The 18,630-nt window shown below is 40.4% G+C and overlaps 1 protein-coding gene across 4 annotated transcripts in view; it reads right to left on the bottom strand.

Moving 5' to 3' along the window:
* NSF (N-ethylmaleimide sensitive factor, vesicle fusing ATPase) overlaps nt 1-18,630 on the bottom strand; it is a 77,990-nt gene that overhangs the window by 10,466 nt on the left and 48,894 nt on the right. For all 4 annotated transcript variants that reach the window (XM_066981436.1, XM_013201435.3, XM_066981437.1 and 1 more), the window contains exons 12-17: nt 16,211-16,398; nt 12,879-12,974; nt 12,274-12,430; nt 10,985-11,118; nt 8,805-8,871; nt 8,534-8,613 (exon numbers count right to left, since the gene is read on the bottom strand). In XM_066981436.1, coding sequence (XP_066837537.1) covers nt 8,534-8,613; nt 8,805-8,871; nt 10,985-11,118; nt 12,274-12,430; nt 12,879-12,974; nt 16,211-16,398 — 722 coding nt within the window. The remainder of the gene's footprint in view (nt 1-8,533; nt 8,614-8,804; nt 8,872-10,984; nt 11,119-12,273; nt 12,431-12,878; nt 12,975-16,210; nt 16,399-18,630) is intronic.

Here is an 18,630-nt window from a genome sequence, read left to right as displayed (position 1 = left end):
CTATCTTACCTTTTCTGCCGAATTTGTCATTATAAATAGCTGAATCCTCATTAAATTTAAAAGCATGATTAAAGCTCCATTCCCAAAAGCTCAGTTACAGATGACTTCTCAGAGGATCATCCTCTCTTTTTTCTCCCTTTTTTCATTTTTATTTTTAAAGAAATCTTGTGGGTTTAGTGACATTCTCTGCCACTGTACTGACAGTTCCAACGGTTTTACAACTCACACTTTAATAGCAAAGCTTGCCATAAGTTCAGAAGACTTCTCATTGCCAGTGTGGTTGCATAAAAGAACAGTACTATGTCTGGCTGCCTCCGAGTTCAAACCAAGAGAGCACACACCAATTCCAAGCTGGCCTGTGCAATAACAGGGTTTATAAATAACAGAATCAGGGAGCGAAGAACAGAAAACATCAACTGCCAATAGAAATCAACTGCTGGTCCATCCTGCGTATGCCACGTGAACGTTACCACACAGTGCTCAGACATTGACTAGTGATGGCTGATGGAAGGCTCTCGTAGTATATCAGCTGTGATCAGTCCAACTCAGCACACAAAAAGCCCACAGGCTAAGAAGATGCCTGGCTGGCCCAGTATCCTTCTCATTTGCTGTACAGAAGTTCAGCTGGTGCTCAGACCCACAGAGCAAAGTCCTAGATTTGACTTTGGGACACAAAACATCTGTTCAGTGGTTGTTAAAAAAAAAAAAGACAAAAAAAACCACTAACAAAAACTATCCCTACAGAGCAGTCAAAGTGCTTTGCATTCCTTTGACAAAGGATGAAAACCTATTTAAACTTAATACATCTTTGATGAAGACCAGGCATCTTCACAGCCAGACAAATGCTTTTTCCCTGACCGCCACTGTATGTCACTGACCTTTTGTGTTTGGGCAGATTGCGCTCCTGCTTTGGGTGATGGACAATAAGCCAGCCCCAGAACCTGTAACTAACTCAAGCGCTCACTTCAGGTTTGTTTTTAGCTCAAGACAGCACAAGGAAGAAATGTCTGGCAGGTTGAAACCAGAGCATGCCCCAGGTCACAAGCATTGCACAAAGGCACAGTCAGGGAAACACTGCGCTAACACTTCTGTGCAGGAATCACTGCCTACACCTCAGGAGGTACCGCACTAAGGATTCAGTCACCTCTTCAGATGGGAACAACCTGAGAAGCCTAATGGGGGAAAAGCAGCCAATTTGTGAGCTGACGAGAGAAGTATCAGGTTTAAAACTGGGGAGCAGAGCAAGCAGAATAAGGTCTGAGTGTTCAAAAATACCTGTAGGGTGCCCTGAGCATATGACATCCACAGAAAGCGTGGCAAAGTACAACAGTTCAGCAGGCTGCTGCTTCTCCTCTGTTCTGCAGGTCTAAAGCTTTAAAACTGCATGTTCTGTTTCCTTTTTTATGGACATTCTATAGCCAGGGAAACATTTTTAAAGAAAAATATTTTATCACTTTTACAAACTGGAGCCAGGTCTGAGCAGTTCAGTAAGATCATGCATGAAAGGAGGCAAAACTGTGCCCTCAGTGGAGAGTACGCAAATGGGATTTGAACCTACGCTGCTACAAGGAGCATAAACTCAGGAATTACAAGACCCCCACCAGGTTCTTATTTTCAGCTGAAGAAGTCAGACTGAGAAGAATAAATGATGCTCAGCAACAGACAAGCTTTTCACCTACACACACTGAAAATTTCGGTGGTCTTCATCTTTGGAAGGGGTTGGTAAAACAGACTTTAAATGCAGGCTTGGAAGCTGTGTAAAATGAGTTCTCCAAGGACACTAAAATCCTCGTCTGATCGTGCACCACAGAAGTGTGATAACAAACACTACGGAGTGCCTCTGACATTTGCTCTGAAGTTACCACCCAAGGAAAAGGTTAAAAGGTGCCTTCCACTTGCTAAGATATACTTGGGATAACAGCACATGTGACAGCAGAACTGATGCATGTTTAAAATCTTCCATGGGAGGAATGCAGAAAGAGAGCTTATCAGCAGATCTGATGGAGACATTTTCATCTCAATTCTGATTTACTTTGCCTTCACGGCTCTTCTATAGCACACTGCCCTCCGTGTTTTTATTCAATTTGTAAATAATACTGACCTATCTGATGTACGTGTCAGTAAAAATTATAAGCCCCATTAGGAGAAATCATAGAATCCTAGAATGGGTCGGGTTGGAAAGGACCCTAAAGCCCATCTAATTCCAACCCCTGCCATGGGCAGGGACCCCCACCCCCCAGCCCAGGCTGCCCCCAGCCCCATCCAGCCTGGCCTTGGGCACCACCAGGGATGGGGCACCCACAGCTCCTCTGGGCAGCCTGGGCCTCACCACCCTCACAGTAAACAATTTCTGCCTAAATCTTACTATCTTATTGAAAAATAAATAAAATGCAACAAGACACATGTATGCTGTTAGGCACCTTCAAACAGATTTCTCATTATACAGATAAGGTACCAAGATACAAAGGAAGTCAAAGATGGACTCTAGAACAGAACCAGGACCTCCAGAAGATGCACCAGCCCCCTCTTGCAAAGCTATACCACCAAGACTGATCTGCTTTACAAACTACAGCAGTTGTTTTAAAAAAAAAAAAAAAAAAAAGGTTTTTTACTGCATGTGAAACCTACACAACTCTTACAATCCAGAACAGCTTGGAGAAGGGACATGTTAATAAGTTTCACATGGACTATGAGCACTGTATTTACAAAAAAAAAAAAAAAAAACAAACACCACAACAAATGCTCAGCTGCTCCCAGCAAGGCAGTTTCTGTTCCCAAAGTACAGCTAATAGCACACGCACTGTTCATGGCACAGCAGATAAGACATTGGTCAAGGGAGTAACAAGCTTGCACATTAACTACATGAAGGATGCTACCTGAGCAGCTTCTACATCGATGAAATACATACTTGATAACACCAAAAATGGAGTCTCCGTAGAAGTTTCACTAGAAACTAAAAGGTCTCACCAGAAGACGACGTAAACATTTAGAAAACAGAAGACATTTCAGTACTAAACGTAATCAGTGAGGCAAATTCTACCTACTCTAACTTCAGGTTTTTACATATGATTTCATTCTCTATACTTCTTTTTCGTTAACGAAGCCCAGATGACACTTACCTCCTCCCAGAGCAGCTCTGGGCTCACACAGCAATCTGTTTTCTAAACAACTAGTTCAGCTGTAGAAAACCAAACTTGCTATGGCCACATTTATTCAGATGAATCCCAAACTTGCTGTAAATCAGGCCAGCAGACAATTACTGGACACACAAAAATGACTCTGAGCGACTTATTACAGTTTAGGAAAGCCAGTGGAATCAGTCATTGTGGCAAGTTCTGTGGAAGCGTCAGCTCAATGCTAAGCTTTATTCAAAGTGCAAACACTTAAAAACTGTTAGAATGGGAAAAGAGAAAAACAGAAGTCATTATTCTACTGTGTGAATCCACAGTGCTCTTACTGCAGAGACAGTATGCAATCCTTGTCGTTTCAAATGCAGCACTGAGCTGGAGAAATCAGAGGAAAGCAATAAGGATATGCAGAAATATGGAATAACTTCCATAAATAGACTCTTGGTAAATTGACAGGGGGAAAAGGGTAAACAGAGAGGTCCGTAAAATCAGCGGTGCTGCAGTAGAGGAGATGAGGGGGTAAAACTGCTGCTTCTCATCATAAAAACTACACAGCACTACGTGAAATCAGCATGCATCTGTTTTAAAGCGAACAAAAGGATGCTCACTTTCACCATACAGGTCCGCTCAACGCAAACAATACCAACACTAAGAATGTAAAAGCGTAACAAGGTTCAAAAGTAATAGGACAAGTTAAGAGAGGGCTGATCCCTCAGCAGGTTTCACATGACTGTTAGTATCCACGCTCAAGACCCACAGGTAACTGAACGGTAGAAAAGTCATTAGAACAGAGGGCTAAACTGCAAAACCATACTTCAAGTCTTTAACTGCTCCACATAAAGCATTCGTTTTCCCTGCTTTCTTCAAAAGACACGCACTTCAACTTGCTACCTCTGAACTTCAACCACTGGAAAACCAGTTACTGTAAAACAAGCGTAATCTCTGCTGTACCAATTACTAAAAGAAAATTAAGTGTCAGAAGTCCCTTGTACTTTCCAAAGTTTCAGGCAACTTGCTCAGCAAACAACTGGAAAACCTACAAGTCAGAAATGTTTTGCCCCAGGCATTACCACGAAAGCATGCAAAGCCATAAGGCCAAATTGTCAAAAGCTGACCTCAGCCAATTACTCTGCAGTGACAACACACCACCACCTATCAGTGGATTTATTCTTGCTATTAAGATGCACTGCTAAATTGCCCCTGTTTTCAGAAATCTTAACTTTTTTGATCCTTAATTTCTACAGCAGCCATCGCAAAGGCCATGTGCCACGTTTGGCCTGTAAAAGATCAGGATTCAAGGTGAACCTCCAAAAATTAGACGTAACTACCAAGTAAGAAGGAACTTGGTTTTTCAACAGCTTAAGATCATTTGATTTCAGACTCATTATCAGGGCAGTTTTAGGACTAATTCCTCCATTAATGGAGATTAGATACAAGCATGCCACCTAAGTCTGGATTCCTGCTACCTGTTTTTAGGCAATAGAGGTGCCTCAGTTGGAAGCCCAGGCTCCCTCCATACTGCTAAGGAGATCCCCAGCACGTAGATGTGCAACTTGCCCCGGCTGCATTCCAGAAGTGGGGTAACCCCAGATTTCACCTCTCTCTGCTACACGGATTTTATCTGACTAAAGGACATAACCAGACAACTATGTCGTTCAAAGTTCAAAAAAGGGAGTAGTTTTCAATGACTACATTTTCAAGCATTATGAGATTGATTCTTCTAACTTAGTACTCACCTCCTAACAGGCACCAGATTATTGTATTGACTACCTAAGACAAACTAGATCATAAACGAATTTCATAGACTGCTACAAGCAAATGAAGTCTCAGCATGTCAGCGGAGTCTCAGATTACATCATTTCAGCACATCTCACCAGCCCCAGGCAAAGGGAGCTTAAAATACTCTACAGCCAAATGCTGGTGGATACTGAAGTGCCTCTGTTGGATACTCATTGGCTGCTCACTCAACTTTAGCCCCTTCTATATTTTTAAGCACATGTTTTGAGATTCTTCACACGTAATGGCAGAAAACGCAGTTCCCCAGGTTTACAGGTGTAAGCGTAACATCTCTATTGATTGGAGTTGCTTCCAATTCACACCAAGTGATGTGGAATCGGGAATGTATGTGGGATTATATCAAACAAGGAGATTATTTTCCCCTTTTCCCCCCGTCAACTTTCATAAATCTGCAAAAGCCTCCTGTGTCCTGGAGAGGAAAGGGGCTGGGGGCCTCTGGGAGCAGTGGAAGGGCATCCACAAGAGTGTTCGAGAGCATCTCGCTAAGCCAGACATTTCATAACACTGCACAAATTGTACGTCCAGCTTAGCGTGGGGATGCTGCAATGGTCTTTCACCCTTTGAGCCAATTGTTAGCTTTTCACAGGAACCAGCAGGGAAGCACATGTGAAACCTCTGTGGGGCTGGTGAGCGTCTCCATGCCTTGTGTGACTCTGCATGTAGATGAAGCAGCTTCGGCTTTCGGAGCTGCTGCTGCTTAGTTCTCAGAGAAGTCCTTTTCTCCCGCTTGGCTCCCCGCTGCGACAGTCCTTTTCAGTTTTTCTATCCCCCCCAGTCTCTTCTCCTGCACAACACAGTGAAACTTGATTGAAATAAAGACCCAAGAGAACATGGTTTATTTTCTGCTCTTCAGTCCATTTTAGAAAAGCTTTTTAATTGGTTTAAAAAAAGATGCTAAACAAAATGCAATGTTTTTCAGTCTTCTTGAACGAGTAATAGATACCACTATTTAAGCATTGCTCAGAGGAACTAGCAGTCATGAGCAGTGACTGGGAATTTAAAGCAAAATGACAAACGTTTCTAATTTATTTTTTTTAAAGTCTAACGTGTTTACTCCCAAAACTTCTGCAAAGTACAAACAAGCTAGAAAAACAGAAGGTTTGAGTATGTGCCCTTCACACACCACGTTAAAATAATATAGTTGCAATAAGAAGAGGGGAATCTGGGAAGCAGCTTTCATAAACCAATTTAACAGAGACATATACCTCAATGCATAATTAATAAGATATCATCCCAGAAATGCTCTTCTTACACACATAGCCTACAGTAATTGTAGGAAGCTGCTTGCACATTAAGTATACTCTGCAAGTGATGTGACAACACTGTGTGAATACATAATCTGGGCCACAAAGATGGGAGCAGCAAAGCTGCACTGCCGAAACGCTCTCTGCTTCCCACTCATTCCTTGCTTGCACTTTCAACCGCTTCGTCGTTCCCATTCTTAAGCTTTTCAAATCACCTGCGCTCGTATTTCGGGCCCCTCCGACTACTGACAGAAAAGGAGGCCAGGTTGGCAACGTGCTGGGAAGGCAGTACAATTTCCCCCAGCACTGGGACACGTATGGTGTATGGTATGAGCCAGGACACTGTTTTTACAAGGAATGAACCTAAACCATGACCCCAGTCCCACAGAGATTTGCGTCGGTTTGACCTCGTGGAGCAGGTTAGTACCACTGATGCTACTCATGTACATTTAAAGCATGTATCTGCATCTCAAATTACAACCAAAACCCTTGAAACCAGCCATTACTTCCAAATAAATTGCTCCCCAAGGGAACTAGTGATCTCAGAGGGAACTTAGAAGGGCAATGATTAACCAGCAGTATTATCTCCCTTGTGGGTTTCTCATTTGAGCCTAAAAGCCTTAAGAGTCTCCTTGCCCACATTCAATCTTTTTCACAATAAAGGTTCACAGCAGAAAACTGTTGGCCTTTTCCTGCATGAATCCACGTCTTATACACAGTCGTGTTTTGTTTTGTTTTTTTAAATGAAAAAAATAATCCCCAGATGACACGATTATCACAGAGAGCTCACAAGAAACAAACATGCTAGAAAGAGCCCTATGATCAGAACGGCAAAACTAGGTCAGCACAAAAGGCCCTTCTAACCTCATGTCTGAATTTCTACAGTAGCCAATAGTGGACACTTAAAAGAAAAGAAAAAAAAAAGCATCAATCAAACACTGACATTTCCTCAGAAAACTCTCTACCCTCCAACAATTTATGGCTTAAGTCACCATAATATTGGCTGTCAACCCAAAGTCTTCCAGCCTCGAGGGCATTTCAAACATTGCAAAGTACAAATCTCTAGCAACATGCATAAACTTGGCAAATATCTGAGAGCTTCAAGCCCGGCATCCTGCTTTCAGGGAGACTTGGGTGCCAACAAAAGTGCAACTAAGCAGCAAAATACATTCAGAGGACAGTGATAAAATGGAAAGCCTAATGTTATAAGTTCCTTGGACTACTGAGCTAAATCACGTTCTATTTTTTCCTGCTGATCTATGGGAACAATCATTTCCTAGTACTATGGCAATACCTAGCAATAGGTCAATGATTACATGAGATTACAGCAATCAAAAACGGGGTTGTGCAGCTGCATACAGCCAGCCTTTCTGTTCCAACTTACATGATAACAGAATCCAAGTTTGATATCAGAGGCTTCACATGGCACAGACAGCTCACTGGGAGAAATCTTTGTTCTCCCAGGTTGACAGCCACAAGGGGAACTTCAGGGCCTGTGGCATTACAATTTAGTTCAAAGTTCTAGATTTGAAAGGTCTTTTCACCAAACTATCTAATGAAAACAATACTCATGCATACGTAACTGTTTCCAGGATATTAAAAATGACAAAAAAAAAAAAAACAGTTCAGCCAGGCTGTGTTTCTCTACTTTTACCTGACACCAACTTTCAAGGTTTTCCTGTTAGCATGTTACTTATTCATGCAGATACTTTCACACACAGCGCAGAATTCTAGTGAATGACAGGAAAAATGGCAAACAAAAAAGAAGCGTCCCTCCATGCTTGTCTCCTTCAGTGCAAGCTTCAGAAACATTATTGCTTCTGATGTTCTTAAATCTCATCAAGTCAGAAAGTACAAATTGACACGGCCAGAAAGAGATGTAAAATCTTGAGCTTTACTCACCTTTTTTAATTAACACCTGATAATTTCAAGTTAAGAACAAATTAAAAGCCTAGCATCCACAATCATACATTACTCAGAAATCAATTCTAAATAAGGGAGCACATGCTTGAGCCAGGGATCAATCTGGAGTGAACTGCTCCTCAGTTAAATCAGAAAGCAGACTGCTTGCGTGTTTGAAGTTTACATGGTAAAGGTTTAACCTGTTTCCTTTGTTAGTATTTCTAGGGCTGACTCCATAAGATTCATCCTTAAATAATTAGATAATTAACGATGAATCCTTTGTGGTTATCCTAGAAATGTCTAACTGAATGAACAGCAGCAGGCTAGGATTAACTTGACTGAATCAAGAGACAATAGCACTAATACCACTGGCAGCACAGCAGTTATCAGCAAGACACAAAGCCCTCCACTGTCAAAATTATTACAGGAATAAGGCATCTCCCTCCTCGATTACTTTCTTACCTGAGGGGGGGCCTTCTTTAGCAGTACGAGAAGGGCTTGCAATACCAGATTAGAGAACCGTGGTCCAATTGGAACATAATCTGAAATGAAAAATGCATTTTAATGCCCATTAAGCAGTTGCACATATAAACCACTTCACTGTAACAAAAAGCAGTTCAAAGCTCCTAAAGTAAATGGTTCCAAACCACTTCTGGTTTGCGGTATTTCAATACTGCAAATATTTCGATATTTCTGCACAACAGACAACACACTCCCCCCTGTCCTAACTCACCTAGGAGTCTCTCAATGTCGTCCACAACAACACAGCTGAGCTGGGACTTGTATGCATCATCAAAGATCTAATAAAAACAGCAAAATGACTCACTGTTAAATCTCAGCAGCAAAACTACAATAGTCACGACTGGAACTGTTGATTTGTTTTTAACGAAGCACAGCAGCATTTAGAAGAATAAACAGAGAATAAAGAACATAAGTACCACAAGACTAGACTCTACCTGCATTTAATAAAGCACTGACATCTCAACAAATTCAGAGATGAGCTTTGTTTATTTACCCAATACATGTTGCAAAAAAGCCAGCTGCTGGCTGCATTTAGTTGTAAAGAACAGACAAAACAGAGCACCATTCCTTGGGTTTTTGGAGCTGGGGCAATACTGAGAATATAACAATACACACACACAGGCAAAAAAAAAGAAACACCACCACAATCATAATGCGATTATGAAGTATTTATATGCAGGCTGGATATTGGTTATAACAAGACCTACTGATTAAGCCTCCATATCACCCTTTATAGAGCAGCAACTGCAAAGCTTGGATTTTAACTATGAGTAGCACTAAGGACTTCAGTGGTATTGCAGGCCTACCTCCAGCATTCCCTGGATTCAAGTGAAATCCAAAATGATCCTTTTAGAATCTAAATTACAAACCGGGCTTCCAGCCTTGAGCCCACTGCTTCTCTTAGAAATGAGGCAATCTTGCAATGAACTATTTCTCTGTTCTTAGAGTAAAATATCTCATTTACATGCCTAATCCAGTATAATTCAGCCAGAAGAAGGGTAAATTGCCTCTGTAAATGAAATCTCTTCTCTTCCACCTGACTACTTGAAACAATCTAAGTTGCTCAACTTGTCTGCATTTCCCCTGCTCCCCAAGTTGTTAAAACTCTCATTTAACCAAACTTCGTCACCTCAAAACTGTTCCTAGTTTAATTCGGGCAGGATCTGCTCCTTCCAAGTACAACCCTGAGCCTTTCCTATCCTCATCTTTGGAGACAGAGCTCCAGGCTTGCTCATCACTGCTCAGGTGTTTTGTTCCATTTTTAGTTATGATTATATATCAGACCCAACTGGGCCAGAACCTTGACATTTTCCCTTCCAGAACCACATAATCCATGCACAGACCACCCTGAGACTTTATTCAGAGCGATCACATGAAATCTCCTCAGCTGGGACAAAGCAAACAAACATTTTTTGAAGACAGATGAGCAAAAGGCCTGTGAGCTATAAATTTACACACGCTACCTTCAGCAAGATCTTTGCCTTCTTTCAGGTCTACCCTGTCAGGCACCCTGAAAACATCCAGAACAAATGTGGTTCTTTCTATCTAAAGAGCTCCCTTTGATCTTTCAGTGCCTGGAACACAATTATCAAAGCAGCTAATTAACTCCAAGGCAACACGCACAGGTAGCATCTTCAAGACAAACAGGTGCCACCTCTTTGCTTTCTGTTCAGCAGCAGGAGTTTAACCAGAACCCTCTGCATTCATTTATTAGCAGATTATTAATTAGGAAAATAATTTCCAAACACACACAATGAACATTTCTTTGTGACCAGATATGGAATTACAACTGACCACAGGCAATACCAAAAAAGAAGCTTTCCTGCAGCTAGAATAACCTATAATACTAGCGATTCTGCCACGGAGCTTCAACTGAAGAGACTTTTATTGAATTAAATATAAAGAGAAGACCAGTGCAGAATCTAAAGCGTTTGGACATTACACACAACAACTGACTTTACTCTTCCAGGATTCTTGCTGGGTATTTGGGTGGCCTAGTGCATTATTACAGAAGGCTTTCAGAAGATGGGGGATAGCACTGCTTTAACACGATACTGTTTTACACAAACCAATATAGCCATTTACATTTTTTCACAAGATCTGTTTGGTGATACACAGAGCTTACTGAAATACTGTAATTTTGTTTAACGATCACTGGTCAGTGTTTACTGGGTTTCCCAAAAAGGTTCCTAAAGAAACTAAGTGTCATGGGATGAGTCACTGAGTGCCAGTGCCCCAAAAACATTCATTTAGTTTTATAAACAAATGCGTATAGGAATTTAGGACCTACAGAGAAAAGAAAGCACAATCTCAAGGGATATTCACTTCTCAATCTACTACAGCACACAGAATTGAATTGTCATCAAACAAAAGAGGAGGGTGCAGAAGTACCTTCTTCATAGCCTGGCACTTGGCTGTTTCAGAAAATCCAATCATCTTATCAGGAGAACAGATCTTGATAAAGGGGAAGTTGGATTCCTCAGCTATTTTTGCTGCTAAAGCAGTCTTCCCACTGTGGGGGGGACCTGATCCGAAGGAGAAACACAATTAAAAAAATCAAGGGAGAAAACAGTTCTGGTAAGGCTCAGCATGGATGATATTTTAAATATGGTTATGATTTCTTTCACAGGTATTTGCAGTGTGAAGTGCCCTTTTCTTCTACTTGCAGAGGGAACGCTATCTCTTTCTGCAACCCAGTCCTCCAGATGAAGGAAATTAATGCAACTATTTGAGCACATGCAGTCTGATTCGCCATGAAACAAACACAAAAGAGGATGAGGCATGTTTTATAGAAGAGGGCACAGCAGCAAAATTAGTATGTGTTTGTATTTTGCAGAATCTTTTCGAATCACGTTCATGCCCCTTAAAGATATGTTTTCTGCAGGTACCATGGTAAACAAGTGAACAGCATGAATGCCAAGTAAATATTGACAATTTATAATTTGCCTGAATTCACACCAGGATAATTCAAAGACCAAAATACATCTGAATCTGTACACCCAGTACAGATCAATCTGGAATATAATGAGGCATTGCATACAAGCAATATGTTGAAATATGCTGACCACAAACACAGAATTATTCAGGGGGAGCTATTCAGGGTTTAATTTCAAAGCAACAAACCACTAAACAATAGGAGTAATCCACACTTTCAGACTTCAGGAAAAGAGGGAAGTGGTAAACAACTTACGCTCTAATATCTGCAACAGAGACACTGAACTAGCTTCCTAGACTCTTCATAGTCAACAACAGTCTTGATGGAGGGCAATCCTCCTCTAACAGTACACACCTAAATGTGGCCAGATGAACCGTTGTTTGAACTCAGTTAATAACACTGTTGAGATCTCCAACAACTTGAAATAGAATCGTGACAACTAACTCAGCTAAAGATGTTTGAACTGTAAAACATCCACATTTAGATTAACTGCATACGATCACTTTTCTATTGTTCCAAGACCAGGATTTAGATCATCCCCTCAAATTTCATGCTGAGAAGCCAGTATTAATATCTAAACCAACTTCATCCAATCTAGAGAGGGAAACTAATTCTATTTTTCCTCCCATATGTTACTTCTACATGCAGTTGCAGGATATAACAGGCCACCATGTGGGCAACACATAAGAATCGTTTACAGAAGTTTCTTTTCTTTTTCTTAAATACATATTTTTCTTAAGTTTACCTTCTAGAAGAACGCTAACAAGTGGAGTACGGTCACTGTTCTTGGTCTGTTGAACAAGCAGCTCCCCGTCATCCAATACCCTTGTTACTGGATCACCCCATTTAATAATACCATTCATGATATAACTTGCATAGTCTTCCTGGTTGGTTCCAAATGCCTGTATTAAGAGAGGGAGCATTTATTTTACACGTATCCTCAGCACAAATTCTAATCCGTGCAAGTTGCCAATGGGTTTTGAATCTATGTCATTTAAAGACAATTCTCAAAAATGGGGCTTAAGTCTCCTGTTACAGTCTGCATGAAAGCTGTCATCAATTGACTGAACTAGCATAAAAGGGAGAGTGTACATACAACAAGGAGAAGAAACTGCATTGCTTTACTTGTTCTATTGCTTTTTATGATTCTTGCACGGAAGAAAAGGTATTAAATACAGCCTTACTGTTGCAGGCAGAGAGCAGCTCCCTGCTTTCCTTCCTACAACACAGGATACAATACCTCAGACCACGGTGCATTATGGTACATCTGATCCCAGAAGGAAGTTGCTCTCTTGCATCATTAACTGTACTGCATGACTCTATCACCTAAGTCGCATGCTGCCTACTCACTGGTTTGATATCATTCTCCAAAGACGCAAAGAAGTCTCCTCTTGTCACACGCAAGCTTTCTGCCTTCTCCATATCCACTTCCACTTTGTTGCTGGCCTGAAGAGGGCAACAAAACACAGTGAAGTACAGCACTACTGCACCTGACCCCTTAGCAGCTTCCATCCAAGGATTCAACCCCATAAATGGTCTGCAACAATGAAAATGCTTTTTCAAAATGACAGTTGTTGAACATCTGCTGAGTACCACTGGAGCGATCATCATCTTCAGATCCACAGCCATCTGCCAGCCCCCAAAAGTCATTGAGTAACAATGGTTCCATCCCACTGGGTGAAAAATGAAGAGTATGGCCATGATCCCACTGCTCAGAGAAGCGACCCCAGATATGAACAGGACAGAAGCTCTGCATCAGCCTTGCTGCTGCCTTACCTATATAAACCATCTGTCAGTGAAGCAAACACTAGTGCCCGATATGGGACTAATCTCACTTAAATTTATATTTCTAGAATGTAGTGGAGTTATGTAGGCTCCCTTTAGAGTAAGGAACCACTCTCCCCCTTTAGAGGCTGTAGAAATACTTTATTGCACAGTCCAGGTGCTAGCTAGGAAGGTGGTGAAGCCTCTTCCATTTTGTGATTTTTTTCAGAAAGACAAATTCAGGTTTGGTTTAACCCAACTCTAAATTTCCTCACTCCATCTTTGACAACTTCAAACGATTCACTTTCCTCTCCCTACATGAAAGTCTTTAAGGGGACTGGTAAATATTAGACTTCTTACTAGTTTGTCTTTATTTGCTTCAGTTCAACCAAAGCTGTGAATGTCCCCAAGGCAGCACTATCAGCAGCATTACTTGGAATAAACAAGCTACAGTTAGCTCAGCTCACATTGCTCTCATTTCTGGGCAGTTTGGGAACAGCAGCAACATTTAAAACCTAGTGACTGGAAGCAAACATACAGCAGACAAAGCAGTACTGCGATCTTTTCTTGTAAATCATTTCTAGTACCTCTAGTTGTGACTGAGGAGATGGCTCAAAGCTGCTCACGCTGGAGCTAGAAGAGGTTTTTAATTCTTGAAAACATATTGAGAGTAGCCTTTAAAGCTGCAGGCTTCACTCAGATGTATTACTGACTATGGCTGCAGCTCTACAATATGGAGCAGCTCCATTTACCAGGATTATTTCTAGATCTGCAAGTATATTGATTGCCTTGGGCAACAATCAGGAATTACACAGATTTGAAGCAACTTTTCCACTAAGTGTCGTACAAACACTGGCTATCACAGACTAATCCTATCTGTGCAGTCTGCTGAGAATCCTGAGTGGAGTTACAGATATCAGGAAGAGGATTAGTTACAAAATGGGGCAGAAGTTGATCTGAGAAAAGCAATTCATCTAACTGCTAAGTGGCAAAGCAGAAACTTTTTTTTATATATATAAAGTAAATTGAAGATGAGGCAAAGGATCTAAATTCTCCTATGCTTGACGTAGTGCAGTCTTGAAAGGCCTTTCATAATTTCTGTACTTCAAACTCTACCATAAGAAATTCCTCTAGATTCCAAAGCAACTTTCATTGAAACTTACCTGCATCTTGCAACACTACATGCTTTTACCTGAGAGTGTGATGGCCCTACATGATCTCTCTGTTCAGGAGGTAAAAACTTGGGATTTCAAGGCATTTCACAGAAGGCAGAGAAACCTCTATCGCCTTTTCCTAAGACCAAGGCGATGGATAAGTCAAATAATATTCCCTCTCAAACGCATATCTAAAAGACATCGTCTTCTGACTAGCATGATCTACAAGAACAGGGACTGCACTTGAGCATGGGAAGGAAACACATTATGCTTATCTTGTAGAGTAACAAAAGCAGCTTCTCAACAGCAACCTCAGTAACTCAGACTGGCCAAACAAATATTTGTAACCTGAGGACAGCTGAAACGATAGAGTACCTTCTCACAAAAACACTCACCCAGCAGAAATACAGGATGCCAAGCATATAGAGGATCTTTAGTGCAGGTTAATCACTCTTCTGTTTTGCAGAGGGAAGCAAAGGTACTCAAAACGCTATTAATATATTCCTCAAGTGGTACACTTACAAATAGGAAGCTTCCTTTCTTTCCTAACCTTTAATGGATTGTACATTTTAATTTTTAACATAGAAATACTTTGAAAGGTTATCAGAAGAACTTAAATGATTCAGAAGGATAATTCCATTTGATTTTCAAATGCTATTTGTTTTGTGGCTTCCACACAGGTGCTTCTGAAATCTAGGTCAGGCATGTGATGTATATTTTAAGTTTCGCAGTACTAGTAGGAGATAATAAAACACCTTAGTGCATCATTTGGCTGAAGACGTCTTCAGAATAAACAGTAAGATTATCCAAAAATACTGTGTCAAAGTGTTTGAGAAGAAAAACAGAAGTGTGGTTGCTTGACATTTGGAATACACATATTAATACATAGTAATAGTACACACAGTACACATAGCAATACATATATTACTAAGATGTCAATCACATACACACCTAAAGGAGGAGACAGCTCTTTTATATTCATGTATTGCCCTTGTCTCCTCTCCCACAGCAAAATTTTGGCACAACAGGGATCATATCAAAATGCTAATAGTCCACAAATTCACCCAAAATTCAAGCAAAGAAAATGCATCAATTCTAAGTTAAATTAATAATTAAAAGGAAAATGCTTTGCTTGTAAAGGGATGAAAATACCTCCAGAGGTGCTGATTTCTTTTTTGAGACAGAACCCAAGAAAATGAGAAACTGTTCATGTTTGTGCTTTTGGCTATAGGAAACAAACAACTTTTCTTGGCTATATAAAACATATAAGCAGAAAGAACCAGAGCTCCCAATAGCTATAAACGTCAAAGCAACCAAATTATTTTTCTTGCTGAAATGAAAGAATGATTTGTTTTCTTCATATTTTAGGCTGAACAGACTTTTTATTAAAAAAATAATCAGTGCTGGGCAACTGATGTCAAAGGCTCTCTTCTGCAGTAATTCACACCAATTCTTGGCCGCTAGCGAGGTTACATCCTTCAGCCTCTTTCTTCATGAACTAATCATCTCATATTTCAACACAATCGAATACTGTGTTCTTCATCTGGATTAATATAACCTGACATTTCATGGTCCTTACAACTTCTTTCTAGTTAAAGATACACTGACCTCCCATAATCAGCAAACGATGGAAAAAGCAAGGCAATCTTCCTCTAGAATGGAGGGAGCTGAGATGACATTATCCATTTGGAAGTAAACATACAAGAAAAGACTCCACATATTTTCTCTTTTTCCTTTCCCTCAACAAGAGATGATAGGACTGACCTTGATGTGTCTGTTCATAGCAGTAGACTGAGCAGCTCGAACTAAGCCTTCTAATTCAGCACCACTGAAGTTTTTAGTCTCAACTGCCAGCTCTGCAATGTCCACATCTTCAGCCAGCAGCTGATGTTCCCGCATCCGTACTGTGTGGATATGGAGAATTTGAAATCTACCCTTCTCGTCCGGCAAACCTGAGATTTTAAACAGAGGGCATGCCAGTCAGTGTCTCAGCACAACAGCTGCAGCAAAACCTTCCCCTCTCCTCGACGGTCCTGCTTCCAAAGGCTCTTTCTCAATATAAGCAATTCATTCATAAGTAGGATATTTTAAAAAATTTTGTTTGAAAACATGCAGTTTGCCCTTGGCAAATTCATTAGCATCACCCCCACACTACACAGAGAAACAGCATCAGTTTAATTTCCTCCAAGTTCATTGCTCTCAGGCTTCCATACCAGGAATTCACCTTACACAAGAGCAATCTGGTCAGTCCTAGCATCCTTAAACACAGTTCCACCTTGTAATTTTCATAAAATCTTAATTTTCTCAGATATAAGTGATTATTTCCCAGATTACACCTTACCAACATAATGTAAGACACAAAAAATCTTTTTCTTTAAAGAAAGATAAGTCCAGCTGGCACAACATTCTCTTGATAAAACCACGCTTTACTTCATTTTCCTTCAGAGCCTTTATTACAAGGATCTGATGTTCTAGGGAAGTCTTGCTCAGACTGCAATTTAACTTTGTCAGCTAAAGATGCAGGTAATACACCTGCAACACACAAAAAAACCAACTCTTACCTGGGTTTAGTAAAAACAGTTGCTACTATGCATTTGTTTTCAAGTATGAGATTGCACAAAGGCAACCGTTATTGTATGCACAGTTCTTCATCCCTAAAACAGACTTTCTTTGCTGAGTCTTTCCTTCAATTCCTTGTAGCTGTGTTATTTTCTAAAGACTGTAAATGACAATTTTTGCTAGTGCTAGTTCTTTCTCATTATTATTCATCAGCCTGACCACTAACTCCATGCACTGCTCTACACTTCTTTGTCCAACTTTCCTTTTTTGCATACTATGCCAGGAATAGGCACAAGTCTCTTAATATTCTTCTCCTGCATCCAACTGAATACCTTAGTCTCATAAGCCTTCTAAATTTTAGAAACCACCTGTGCTGCCTGTGCTCCACAAGATTTTAAGTCTTAGCTAGTGCTCCACCTGCTTCTCTAGTCCTCACATCTCCTATGAGGTATACGCACAATACTGCCTGATACAAACTATTTCCTACAGTGATCAACTTCAGAGTAATTAGCATTAACTCCGGAGCATCAGCATCAGCTCACTGCCTGGGTTACTTCTGCGGCTGCCTCCGTAGTCGTCAGCTTCTCTTCTTTTGCCTAAAATCTTCCCTTTTCAGCTATCACAAAATCTTTGTGTTTCTGGACCTTTGAAAGAGTGATGTTACCCTTTAAGGATAAGAAAAAAAATCCCTAGCAAACTCTTAACATTACATTGAAAGTTCCAATTTCAAGAGTTTCCCCACATTTTAGACCAACAATTACAAACTCTTATCTTCGCATGTAGTGTATCATCTGATTTTTAGGGTTATATGGACATTTTCATCTAATTTTCCGTAACTGAAAGGAAACACACCTTAGTAATGTTAATGGCCTTCTTCGTCTGCCCTTCTCATATGGCTCACTACATTTTGAGATTTTTATTTATTTTTACTTTTAGACTATTCAGTGCATAGCTCAGCGTACAGAAAATATTTTGACATGTGTCTGTGAAGTTCACGGGAAAATGTTTTATGGACTCTTTCAAATCACAAATCTAAAACCATGCTTCCAACTGTTAAACACCCTTCAGACTCCACCATAATCTTTACTAATGAGACTTTGCATGTAAGATCAGAGTTAAGACTTGTTTTCCTGAATCTAAGCTGATGTGGGCTTAATTTCTTAAAAAAAAAGTAGGTTATAATAAATATTAATTTGGAGTTTGTATCAAGTAAATGTGTACAATTACAAAAGTCCCTTCTAAATTACTAACAGGTTTTCCAGATCACTAAAATAAATGGCTAAGTGTGCTCTTTCACATGCTTTTATTTCTGTTGTTGCAAGCAATCTAGACCTTCTGGAATGAGCAAGTCTGAAAGATTTAGCCAATGCTATTTAACATTTGCAGTTACTAAGGTTAAATTCACCATTATCATTTTATACAAATAGAAGGATGTTTCTCCAAGTCAAGAACTGCTCACACCCATTACAAGATCAACAGTTCTGCAGTTTCCACCTAGGAGTGGTCTGGTGCTTTCTTTGTTCCTTTCATTAGTGCAAGAGAGTCAGGGTCCTGCCTGCCCACCCCTACCCTATTCTGCTGGACAGAATCTGATATTGGTCAACAGCAAGCTGAATAAAACTCAG

The sequence above is a fragment of the Anser cygnoides genome, chromosome 22 (genome assembly GCF_040182565.1).
Source record: "Anser cygnoides isolate HZ-2024a breed goose chromosome 22, Taihu_goose_T2T_genome, whole genome shotgun sequence".
Taxonomy (NCBI): domain Eukaryota; kingdom Metazoa; phylum Chordata; class Aves; order Anseriformes; family Anatidae; genus Anser; species Anser cygnoides.
Note: the sequence above shows the minus strand (reverse complement) of the source record. Positions and strands in the feature narration are given on the sequence as shown.